This window comes from Vicugna pacos, chromosome 2, assembly GCF_048564905.1.
Source record: "Vicugna pacos chromosome 2, VicPac4, whole genome shotgun sequence".
In the NCBI taxonomy this organism is placed as follows: Eukaryota; Metazoa; Chordata; class Mammalia; order Artiodactyla; family Camelidae; genus Vicugna; species Vicugna pacos.
Window position 1 is genome coordinate 36,233,878 of NC_132988.1, and position 12,501 is coordinate 36,246,378.

General features: G+C 42.9%; 1 protein-coding gene across 5 annotated transcripts in view; it reads left to right on the forward strand.

Moving 5' to 3' along the window:
- Positions 1 to 1,027: 1,027 nt before the first annotated feature.
- PRDM5 (PR/SET domain 5) overlaps positions 1,028 to 12,501 on the forward strand; it is a 158,952-nt gene continuing 147,478 nt past the window's right edge. For 3 of the 5 annotated variants that reach the window (XR_012059148.1, XR_012059149.1, XM_072938001.1), the window contains exon 1: positions 1,028 to 1,834. Coding sequence is in view for 3 of the 5 variants with exons in the window: in XM_072938001.1 (XP_072794102.1) it covers positions 1,742 to 1,834 (93 nt within the window). In the remaining 2 variants the exon portion in view is untranslated. The remainder of the gene's footprint in view (positions 1,835 to 12,501) is intronic. The other 2 variants (XM_031691564.2, XM_031691568.2) reach the window with 2 other exon arrangements.

Genomic DNA, 12,501 nt, shown 5'->3' on the forward strand with positions numbered 1-12,501 from the left:
TCCTAGAAATGGAGTCTTACGCCAGCCAGTTGGGAGGGGCCTGATCAGCATCAATTAGCTAATGTGCCTACAGACCCTGGCCATTCCCTAAAGAAAGAAACCTTGCAATCCACTTTTTTTTGCCCGGTATAACTTACTAGTTTCTGCTCCCTTCTGCCTATAGAAGTCTTTCCTTCTGTATAGCTCCTCAGAGCTCCCTTCTATCTGCCAGATTGGATGTTGTCTGAATTATGAGTTTGGGGGGGGGAGGGGCAGAGAAGGCAGTAATTAGGTTTATTTATTTTTAGAGGAGGTACTGGGGATTGAACCCAGGATGTTACACATGCTGAGCATACTCTCTACCACTTGAGCTATACCTTCCCCTCTCGAATCATGAATTGTTGAATGAAGCCAGTAAGATCTTCAAATTTCTTCAGTTGAATTTTTTTTAAACAATGTGGCATTTAATTTTATCAAAATAAAAATAACTATTACTAGTTTATAAGAAACATCAAATGTTTACTGGGACATCATATAGTTACTAAGAAATGAACTCAAAATTCATTAGAATTTTGAAAATTCTAATTATCAAGAAAATTATCAAGACTATCAAAAGAAATGACTCCCATTTTCTCTAGAAGGAAGAAACATCCTTTTAAAGTTCCTTTTGAGGGCCACTGCAACACCTACGAACTTAATTAAAAACTCTAAAAGACTTCCGGCGTTATTACATTGTCATGACACCAGATTCCACTGGTTGGGCATTTCCCTCTCATCTCAGCCTTGCCCCCCTCCCCAACTCCCCCCAAATCCACTGCTGTACGTCTGAAAATCTGTAAATCTGTAATTGGTCTGGTGACTTTTAAAGCAAGAGAGGCCTCGGGAATAGCTTATTTTTGGAAGTGTAAGAATTTCCCAAGGATTAGGACACCATAATAAAACTAGTTGCTATTGTATTAAAATATTACTTCAGTTGTTCACGACAAAGTTTGAGTTAACTTGAAATGCATTATTTGCCGGCTGTGTACACCCTCCTTTCTCTGAACGTTAATCAGCATAATTATTGGTCCCCAATGAAACAAGCATGGAAAAAAAAAATCGAAAGATGCAAAACTTAGTTGTGAAAAGGACCAAAATTTCCTAGACCTCAGGGATTGTTCTCAGTAGTTAGGCACTAAGTTTGCTCTCAGCCCAGAACTTGTAAAGTTGTTTTGGAGAACGGCCCCAGCTCGGTCAAGGCCCATTTGGTTTTGCATCTGAAGAGTGTAAAATTCCCCGACTGGGAGTAATAGCCTACAGGGCGAAACCCAGAGCTGCACAAGGGCGGGCACACACGCTGCCGCGCTGGGCGCATGGTGCAGGCGGGTCGGTTCGGCTCCCCGGCCCCCGGGTTCGAGGCTCCGGGGTCAGCCCTGCTCTGGGCTCCGCGCCCGGGCGCGGGTCCGAGCCGCCAACTTCGGGCCAATCAGCGCGCGGCGTCCGGCGCCCGCAGCGCCCCGGCCCGCGCCCCCCGCGCCCCCGCGGCAGCAATGGCAGCAGCGGCCTCGGCGGCTCCGGGCCGAGCCAGACCCGGGACGAGGAGGGGCTGAGCCGCGGGGGATCCTGGAATCGGCGGGGAGGTGGGGATTCTGGGAGGAAAACTCCATTTCCTCCTTCCCCGCCGGCCTCTCCCCTCCACCCTGGCACCCCAAGTTTCGATGTGTCGCCTCCCGGGCGCAGAGCGCCGGTATTGAGCGAGGCGGCGGCCAACGCGGCTGGCAAAATGCTGGGCATGTACGTGCCGGACAGGTTCTCCCTGAAGTCCTCCCGGGTTCAGGACGGGATGGGGCTCTACACGGCCCGCAGAGTGAGAAAGGTGGGTGACCCGGCGGCGGCCCGCGCGCCCCTGCTCCCGCCGCGCGCCCCGCGCGTCCCGACTCGCCCCTCCGCCGGGCCGGGGGCTCCGCGGGCCCCGCTCGCGTCGCCCCTCGCCGGGCGGGCCAGGAGCCCCGCGGGGAGGCCGGGGCGGCGTGGGCAGCCTCTGCCCGCCGTGCCTCCCGGGCGGGCAGCGCCACGTAGGTGTCGGCGGGGCGCGCTCCGCAGCTGGCCGGTCCTGGGGCGGAACTGCCGGCGGCCGCCCTGCGGCAAGATGTCTTTCCTTCCCTGCAGGAAGTGAGTCGGGATGGAGCCTCCCTCTTCCTCGGCCCGGGGAGCGAGCTGCCTCTCAGTGTTGGCAGAGGCACGCGTGGGCGGGTGTCTTCCCAGGCGCGCTCGCAGCTCCGCCGCCGCCTTTCTTCCTTTAGGATGAATAAACGTGCCCAGAGCCGCCTCACTTGCCCTGTGGGGATTCGGGGAGCCGCCCAGGGCGCAGCTCAGGCCTTAGAAGCTCATTCAGACCCCCAGCAGTTCTTTCCCTCCGTCCAAAATGTATTCTGTGAATTCTGCGAGATGCCAGCTAGATATTATTTGCATCTCCAAACTTTTTTTTCTCAGCTTTGTTGGATTTTTCTCTGTCATTCCTTCCAGAAATTTAGAGGCATGTGCGTAGGACAAGCCCTTGTCACTGGCCACCTGGGAATGGCCTGGAAGTGTTGGATGTTGAAAGTGAAGGCCTAGGAGGAGAGGTTACTGGAAAATTCCAAATTTGTGGGTTTGATGAGACCAGAGTTACAGCCGTTTGGCAGGAGATGTAAAATCTGAAACCACGGAGGCGGAGTGAAGTGCCCAGGGTAGAGAGAGCCTGCGTTTACTGAGCAGATACTTGGTGCCAGGGCCCAGACTTGGTGCTTTACCGCTGTCAGTAACTTCATTGGCACAGCACTGCCCTGAGAACAGTGTTAATCCTCCTGCAGGAGAGAAGAAGGCAGTACTTCGAGGTTAAATTTCCTGCCAAGTTAATGAGTTAGGCTTCAAACCCATCGCTTCCTACTCCAAAGCCCTTGTTCTTTCCAGATCTATCTATATCGGCCAGCTTCCCAGCACTCCCTCACTCCCAACTTGTTAGCAGATATTTTGAAAAATGGAGGTTGGGGCAAGAGCAGGCTTGTTCAGTTAAGGTCTGCCGGCAAGAGGTTCACAAGATGCACCCAGAGACACTAGGATGTCTTTCCTCTGAGCATGACTCTTTTCCCCGCCACCTCACCCGAAGAGCCGGTGAGGAAAGGAGGCCAAGTGCTTCAGAAGGCCTTCACTGACAGCACGGCCTGTAAGCATCTCGCCGCGTAAAACTGGAAAAAAATAAACCCCGTATTTACTCTTTCAGTTGCGAATTTGGGAGAATGCTCAAAGGTGAAAAACAGGAGTTAACACTTGATCTGAATTAGAGGTGTACTGAATAGGTGTTCTAGCCAAATGGATAAATGTTAAAATCAACATTCTTTCAAAGCAGAAGTTGCAGTTCTGCTTTGAATTCTTTCTCAAAAGGTATGAAAATTCCCGAGTGGATTTTTCACCAAGGTCTCAGGACTAAATGTGATTAGTTAAAAATTAAACAGTTCTTAAATGTTACTTTATTTAATGTTATTCATAGTAATATACTAAAAATTGTACAAATATTAGAATTATTAAATACTCCTTATTTTGCCTTATATTATTATTTAGGTTTTTAGAAACATCTGGCCAATGTACATTCTTTTGATATTTTTATTATTTCCAAATTATTTTCCCGTGAATTCAGTTATTTGGAAGCTCTTAATTATTTTGGGGCATAGAATGAGCAGCTTCCAAAATCATGTATTACTAATTTTATTATCGCAGTACTAAAGAGATACTTATTTTTTCCTGGCTCATGTAACTTCAACCTGTAAAACACATGGAGATTTTCATCCAGGTCACATCTAGAATGCTTACCTATATTTCAAGTGAATCTGTAGATGTTTGCAATAAATCTAAATGATATACTATTAGTAACATAGTTGTGATCACAAGATACTCAATCATAAGGTCTTTGATCATGGGCAGGTTCAGATGCCAGAAATGACCTTGAAGTAGGCTCCTTTGCCTTCTGGAAGCTGAAGACAGAGCTGAAGCTGAATAGCAGATTTTAGCTGTACTGTAAGGCTGAAGCTGACTGTATTTTTATTTATTTTATTTTTAAATTTATTTTATTTTATTTATTATTTATATTTATTTTATTTATGATATTTTTAATTCAGCCCTTACCTGTTTGCATATAGTTTCTCGATGCTCAAATATTTTTCAAGTTACCTTGTATTAGGTTTAACTCTGGCCATTAATCAAAGGATCTGAAATAGAAAGTATTTCAGTAGCTCTATTAATGACTTTACTTAAAAGTTTTTATGTTCTCTATTCTAAACAAATTTTGGAATCTACCACTTTAGATATGTATGTTGGAAATTACAGATATTCTAGCACAGTTTTATAACACATATACTTGTATAACAATTTTGTTTTAAGAAATCATTGCAATTCAAGTCATCGGTTGATTTCAATTCAGAGAATCTAATTCAGACCTCTCCTGAGGCTGCGGGGATCTCGCTAGACCCTTCGCACTCAGTAGATTGGTGTGGGATTCCCTTACCACTGGGATCCCGGGATCCTTTTAGACCTACCCCTTTTTGTGTGGTGTTTCCTAGAGTAGGGTCCCTGAAGTGGAGCCACCTAATTCCCCGGCTCCCCCGTAGTCTTGCTAGGTCTTTCCTTGGCATATTCTTTTTTGTAGGCCTCCTGCTGCTGCTGCTGGTTCTTCTTCTTTTTTCCTTGTTTTGCTATAAAGTTTTATAAAATGACAAGAAGAAGAAATAGAAAGGACTTCTTTTCCTTTTCTTGTCATGATGGAAATTAGAGACTACATGAAGAGAGGATCATCTGGTAGATACTTCTGTGTGAGCCATTGTTCTTAGAGAAAGAATGGATGAGAGCTGTTGGAAAGCCCTTGGGTGGGAAAAGGACGCCTGAGTTCATTCACGCTTACACACCTTGCAATTTGCTAAGGACAAGAATAATAAAAAATAGTAAAATGAATGCTTTGGGATGCCGATGTCAGATCCTGTGCTAAGTATGCTATCTCATGAGCACGGTTTACTGTTGTAAAGATGTGGAATTCTAGATTACTATGTAGATTAAAATAAATATTGGTTCCTCAAAGCTGATACAGTAAGTATGCATACAATAAAAAGTAAACACCTCACTATGTTACGTTTTTTTATATCATGACCATATTTTCCATTTCTCGCTTATATGATTAATCAGTGGGTGATGTCTTTGACATTATGTCTGAACTCCAAAAGTGGAAAGGGAAACCACAGGTTTTCTTCAAGCTCTGGGATTCTGTGATTTGATGGGAAATATACTGCTGCCAGTCTCATTTCCTTGAGGTTTGTTGTAGGCTGTTGGTTTTTCTTGCCCTCTGACTTTCAGTCATTTAATTATTCATATGTGTGAGGCACTGTGCTAGGCTTTGGGGATATACGGGTGGACAAAACAGACGAGGTCTTTGTCCGCGTAGAGCTTGTTTTCCTGTGTGGGGAGACAGGCAGTAAACAGGTTAAAAAAAAGGGAAAATTCTCAAGATAATTACGTCATGTGTTAAGTGAAAGAAGTAAACTGAGGTGATGCATCAAAGAGTGAATGGAAGTGAGGCCCCCTGCTTTGGGTGTGCTGGCAGGGAAGACCTCACGGAGGAGGTGACATCTGTATGAGACCTGCGGGAGCAGAACCAGCCAGGAGGATACCCAGGGAAGAGGTTCAGTGAGCTTGGATTGAGGCATTTGTACTGAGGACAGAGGGAATTGTTTGGATTCAAGGTATAGTTTGAGGTAGAAACACCCGAATCTTCCACTGGGTTGATTGAGATCCATTGAAGGAGAAGAATGTATGATGATTCAGTTTTTAGCGTGACTAGTTGGGTAGATCTTGGTACAGTTTGCTTACATGTGAAGTCTACCATATTGGAAACCAGTACGTTCAGCTATACCATATGTTGGTGAAAGCACATTGAAAGCAGCCAACATTTACTAAGCATTTAATACAAATAAGACAGTGCACTAAACAGTATTGACAGAAAGTTTCTTTTACTGTATTCTGGGACTTACAGCATTGGGAAAAAGGAAATAACGGTGCAAAGGTTAAAAAATACTTTTTTAATATATTAAATGTCCAAAATTGCATTGTATAGATGGATTGATTTTGCCAGGCGCTGAGGAGGCTTGGGTCTCCTTAGTTTGATATACAGCATGATCCGGATTTCAGTGAGTCTGACCAGATTTTTATGCTCTTAATCAGTTTGGATGGAGTTGAACGGTGTGTAGGTAGAATTGTAGGAAATAAAATTGAAGCAGTCCTTTAAGGGCTAGACCATTTAACACACCTTATTTCAAACCAAGGAAGTTGTTTAAACATTTCCAACGAAGCACCACCTTTTACAGCGGAGCCTGTGGGCAGCCTGGGGCTGTCACACACAATCACGCATTTTGAAATCGGCATTTTCTGTTTACTATGCATTTGCATTGTTACCTCATTTTATTGTGCAACAGTCGTCAAAAGTTTGCTATTATCCCCAATTTACAGATTACACACTTGCTCAATGATTACTTCTTGTCAAAACTGTCCTTACGATGACTTTAGATTTTTTTCCCTTTTCCAATTTTTTCTTCATTAGTGGGCGAACACCTTACCTGATCATCTGACATTAGTCATTTTCCTTTATATGTAGAAGCCCTATAACTTGCATACCCTCAGCATAGCTGAGCTGAGTTTGTATTTTTAAAAAGAACTAGAGACTGAAAGGAAAGCTGAAGACAAGCAAAAATAGAAATACTTAAATATAAATGAAATAAATACTATATACCTTTCCCAGATTTCCGGTCCCCTCTTTGCAGTAGAAGCAGTTAAGAGCACTGATGAGGCTCAGGTCTCCTTAGCTTGACCCACACCAGCTACAGTGAATTGGCCTCTCGGGGGTAGCTCTGTTCCTGGCTTCCTTCCCTCTTGTCCCTGTGCTTTTTGCCTAAGATCTCCTGAGTGGCAGCTTGTGCCCATGAACCCTAGGGCAGTCTCCTACCACACTTTGCCCTTCTCATGAGCAAATGCAGGTTCCTAGTTCAAACTTGCCTAGGATCTTACCCACAGCTGCGTTTCAGGGAAAAACTTCTTGGCAGCACTGGGGTGTTAGTGTCCTGTTACTGCTGTAGCAAATTGCCACACATTTAGTGCCTTAAAACAATGCAAATTTATTATCTTACAGTTCTGGAGAGTATAAATCTAAAATGAGTGGGCAGAGTTGATTCCTTTTGGAGAGAATTTACTTCCTTGCCTTTTGTAGTTTTCGAGAGGCTGCCCACATTCCTTGGCTCATGGCCCCACATCCTTCTGACCTCTGCTTTTGTCATTACATCTGTGACTCTGATCATCTGATATTAGTTATTTTCCCTCTGACCCTGACCCTCCTGCTTCCTGTTACAAGGACCCTCGTGATTAGATTGGGCCCACCCAGATAATCCAGGACAATCTCCCCATCTCAGGATCCCTAATGTAATCACACCTGCAAAGTCCCTTTTAACCATGGAAAGTAACATATTCACAGATTTGAGGGGTGAGGATGTAAACATTTCAGTGGGTCATAATACATCCTACCATGGCTCCAAAGTATAATTTTTCCTTGCCTACATTACATAGAACATTTTACAATGAATCTTCCTCACAACTGGTCCCAGTACAATATGCCCGTTACAAATCTACCAGATTGATGACTGTTCTGCCTTGTTTTCAGGGTTGATTCTGGCAGAGGCCAACAAGGTTGGCCTTCATGCAGTAAAACCTGGAAGAGAAGGTATGTCCATAAGAAGGAGAATGGGAAAGACTAGGTTCTGATCGTGGTCTAAATGATGGTGTTTAATAGAACTTCAGAGGGAATCCAATTTGCACATTCTCATCTTATAGATAAAGACTGAAGCTGGAGAAGCTTTGCACGGAGTTCTACAGCTCATAGCTGCATCTCAGGCTCCTCTTCCGTCAGCAGTACCAACGCCCTCTCCTTCCCACCAAGGCAGGCATCTTCATTCTCTTTGAGGGATTTGTAGCAAAGACATTTGGTGAGGTAAAAGCCCAAGTGAAAAAAACCTGAAAGAAGGGTTTAAATTTGAGTTTGTGAAAATACAATAAACTAAAAAAAAAAAGGTGGGAGGCAAGTTGCATAGGGTTAGAAAAGCATGTGGGAAAGAGGAAACCCAAAAAGAAAGGAAAGCAAAAACACAGGAAAAATCATCATGCATTAATGTTAATACAAGAAGACTAGATTTTTGGAAGTTGTTTTGCTGAGCAGCTTTAAAGGTGACTCTGGTGAAGGAACAATGGACCTTTATGCTAGGACAAAAATTCTGCCAGTGGATATTTGCTTGTGGTTCTTTGTGGTTGATGATAACTAATCTGCAAACATAGTCAGAGGGAAGATAATCACCATCATGCCTGCCGTATGTGCTGTCTCTTCTCTGTGTTCACACATTTGCACTCTGAGAGCAACTCAGTGCAGCTTTGTATTTCCCGGTGTTATCACAGCTTCATATTTTGGCTTTCTGGTGATTCTAACAGATACAGTTAATTCTTTCAATGGGTATTTATTGAGTAACTGCAGTTGTTAGGCACTGGGCTAGTTGCTAGTCACAGAAGGGTGAGTGACCGTCACTGGATGCGTTACACAGTTATTTAAGTCGTTTAAGCCCTACAACAAGCCTTCAAGGTGGCCATTGTTACCCTTGTCTTATAGATGAGGAAACTGATTGTGAGGAAGGTTATATACCCAACAAAGGGATTAATTTGAACTCAGATAATTCCATACATCCTTTTCACTAAAAAAAGACCAAAAATTATTTTTCTTCATACTGATAAAATACTGGATCTGTGCTCATTTCCACAAGGACAGACATACACCTACTCATACAGTTTTGACAAGTTATTTTACAAAAATGAGAAAAGAGTAAACTCATTTCCTCACCTAGCATTTCTCATTCAACAGTATCTGGTAGAAATCCTTCTAAGTAATCTGCTTTGGCTCTAATTTGTTCCTTTTAATAACTGAACAAATTCTACATGGAGAGTGTGCCATAATTTCCATTTCTTCAGGTCTTGTTTTACACAGTTGTATTATCAAGATCTGTATTAGCCATTTGGAATACAATAATGAACAAAATAGAAATTCTGGCTTTTGTGGAAGTTGCATTCTCGTGAGAGGAGACAGAAGATTAATAGTGAACCATGAGATAAATTTTATACTATGTTAAAAGGTGACAAGTGCTATAGAAACAAGGAAAAGTAGAGCTGAGTATTGTTGACTTGGCAGATTCTATAGGTATGTATGGGGGGATGTTATTCTAAATAGGTGGTCCAGTGAATCCTCACTAAACAGGAAATTTGGGCAATGGCTTAAAGGATGGGGGGAAAGTAGCCAGAGATTTCTAGGCGGAGAGTAATCTAGGCAGCAGTTAAAGCAAAGGCCCTGCGATGGGAGTTGGCCTGTTGTGTTCCAGGAACAAGGAGATCAGTGAGGCTGGAATGCATTTAGTGAGAGGGCCAAGTACTAGGGGAAGAGCTCAGAGAGAGAGTGAAGGGAAAGGCACTAGGCCTGCATTTCTTGGGGCCTTTTAGGCCATTGTAGAGCCATCGGTGTTACTTTGAGTGAAATGGGGAACCACTGCAGGGTCTTGAGCAGTCTGACTGCTGTGTTGAGAACAGGTGACCACAGGCTAAGCGTGTGACCTGGGAGGCTTGTGAGGGTGCTTTCACAGTCATCCATGTGAGAGGTGACGGTGGCTTAGACCAAGATGGTGGCAAGCTTGGAAGTGTAGTTTGAACACAAAATATGGTGATGAGATAAGTGGAAGAAAGGGAAGGATCAAGGATGATTCCAAGGATTTTAGCCTGAGAAGTTGGGAGGATTGAATTGTCAGCCAACAGCTAAGAGGGGGAAGATTGTGGTTGCAGCAGGTTTGAAGGGGAAAGATCAGGAGTTGGGTTTAAGGCATGCTGATTTTGAGATGTCTGTTAGACAACAGGGTGAGGGGTCAAAAAGGCAGTGAGATACAGTTGTTATACCTGTAACGCCTCCTTCCCATCCTTTATACCATTATTTTCATCTGTTTTATGTTATAAAGCTTCCAGTACATTTTTACTATTTTTCTCTTAGAACTTCAATTAGTTATCTTTTAAAGCAATTAAAAAATAAGACAAATTGTGTTACTTGCCTTTATTATTAACCATTTCTGGAACTCTTTATTTCTTTGTTTTGAACTAAGTTTCTTTCTGGTATCACATTCCTCATGCCTAAGCAGTGTTCTTTGAACATTTTTTGTATCGCAAGTCTGTGGGCAGTGAATTTACTCAGCTTTTGTTTGTCTGAGAAAAGTATTTTACTTTTATGTTTGAAATTTATGTTCTCCAAGCTGATGGGTTTTTTTCCCCCCATTACATTAAAGCTATCGCTTACTTATGGATTTTTATTTTCTTGTTGTTTGCTTTTTGGCTTAAACAGTTTCTGACAAGAAGTCTGCTGTAAATCTTATGTTCTATATGTAACCTGTCCCTCTACTTTCAAGTTTATTCTAGGTTTTTTTGAATGTTAGCAGTTTGAATATGATGTGTTTAAATTTTTTTTTTTAAATCTTGCCTCTTCATATGTGGTTTGATGTCTTTTTATCGTTTTTGGAGAATTCTTAGCATTACCTCTTCAAATATTACTTTTGACCTAAACTTTCTCTCCTCCTCTGGGACTTCAGTTACCTGCATGTCAGGCCAATTGATGTGATATTGTCCCACAGTGATTATATTTTTTGTTCTGTTTTTTCCCCCTTTTTTCTTCATTTTATGTTTCAGTGTAGATAATTTCTGTTGCTTTGTCTTCAAGTTTACTGCTTCTTTTCTTAGCTGTGTTGGGTTTTCAGTGTCAAAGGAATTCATCTTTGAAAACTTTTTTTTTTCTAGCATTTCCACTGGATTCTCTGTAACAGTTTCCATGTCTCAGCAGAAATCTCCCCTATCCTCTTTCATGTCATCTGCCTTTTCTTGTAGGTTCTTTAACAAATTAATCATAACTTTTGTCAAAGTCCCTGTGTCATCTCTGTGTCTGGTTTTGTTGATTGCTCTGTTTCTTCACAATGGACTAATTTTCCCTGTGCTTCCTTGCTTGTTTGTATTTTTGTATGTCTTGTAATTTTGATTGAATGCCAATGTCATCTGTGGAATAACTGAGTGCAGTAAGCAGAATTTATGCTTGGGAATATGCACATGTTTTATTCTGCCCGGCTGTTAGTGTGGGAGTTTGCATCACTCTAGTTAGGAGGCTAAAGTGGTTTGCATTATGTTGTTGTTCTTGTTATTTTCAGTGCACCACAGGCTTCAGGTTCTAGAGTTACCTTGTGATTAGGGTGGTGGCTGGGGTGCTCCAGGCTTTTCTCAGTGTTTATACTCTACACTCAGCTTTCTTCTGTCCCTGAATGCCCACTCCGGAGAGGGGTTCTCTCATCCTGCTGCCATGCTCTTGCCCTTCCCCTGTAGTAGACTGCTGGGTTGTTATTTGAGGCTCTCTGTTCTCTGTCTTGGTCCAGCTTCATTCTTATCTAGGGTGTATCAGCCTGAGCTCTGGGAGTTGGGTTTCTGTAGCATCCCTACCTCTCTTTCTCATAGGGGACAAACATTTGTCTTGTATTAGTGGTTGGTGTTCTGTGGAAGAGTGTTTCCTGCCCCTCATCCAATGGTAGGAGCCTTTTGAAGGCTGTGGTGGAAGTCCCTGAGTCTGCACTGCTTCCTGCCCTTCCTTCAGCAACAGTGGATCTTTATCTGCATCCTGGACGTGACAGAGTTTGCTGCGTTTCTTATGGTAGCTTAAGGCTTCTCCTTATATGAGAGAAAAGTCCGGGCAGGAGATGTGGGATGCTGTGCATTTATGCAGAGCTGCTCTTCTCCTTCTGCGTGCCTGCGCCACTGCAGGAGGTGCTCTCTCTCCCTTTCTGTGCCCCAGTCTTCCTTATATGGGGAGGGCCTTGGAAAAGAATCTGCCACTGTGTCTGAACTCCCTTGGGTCTGGGGCTTCCAGCAGTCTGTACAGTCAAGCTGCCTCACATGCCTTCTTTAGCAAAGCATTAAAATGTTAGCTGATTTCTCACTTGGTTGAATGGTGGCCAGCAGCTCCTCCTGTGATCTGCCTTAGGTAAGCTAGGGCTCTCCTCAAGAAAAGTTATGATTTTATAGTTCATAGCCTTTCTTATTATTAGGGTAGGAGTGATAGTCTTTCTAAATCCTTGATAGATATTGAACTTTGGAAGTTTTAAGATTAATGGCATCTTCTGTATATTCTTACTATTTTTATTACTTGAATCTGTCCAACTTTGAAAGATATTTTAAAGTCACTCACTCTAGTTCTTGCATTTCTAATATTTTTATGCTGCTGGTTTCTCGCTGCCCTATGTTCTTCATATATATACTTTATATCATTACATAATGTTCTGCTTTATTCTGTTTAGTGCATTCAGCCGTTAACTTAACCTTATCTGATATTGACCCTATTGCCTTTCTTTTCTTTGCTTTTATCTTTAT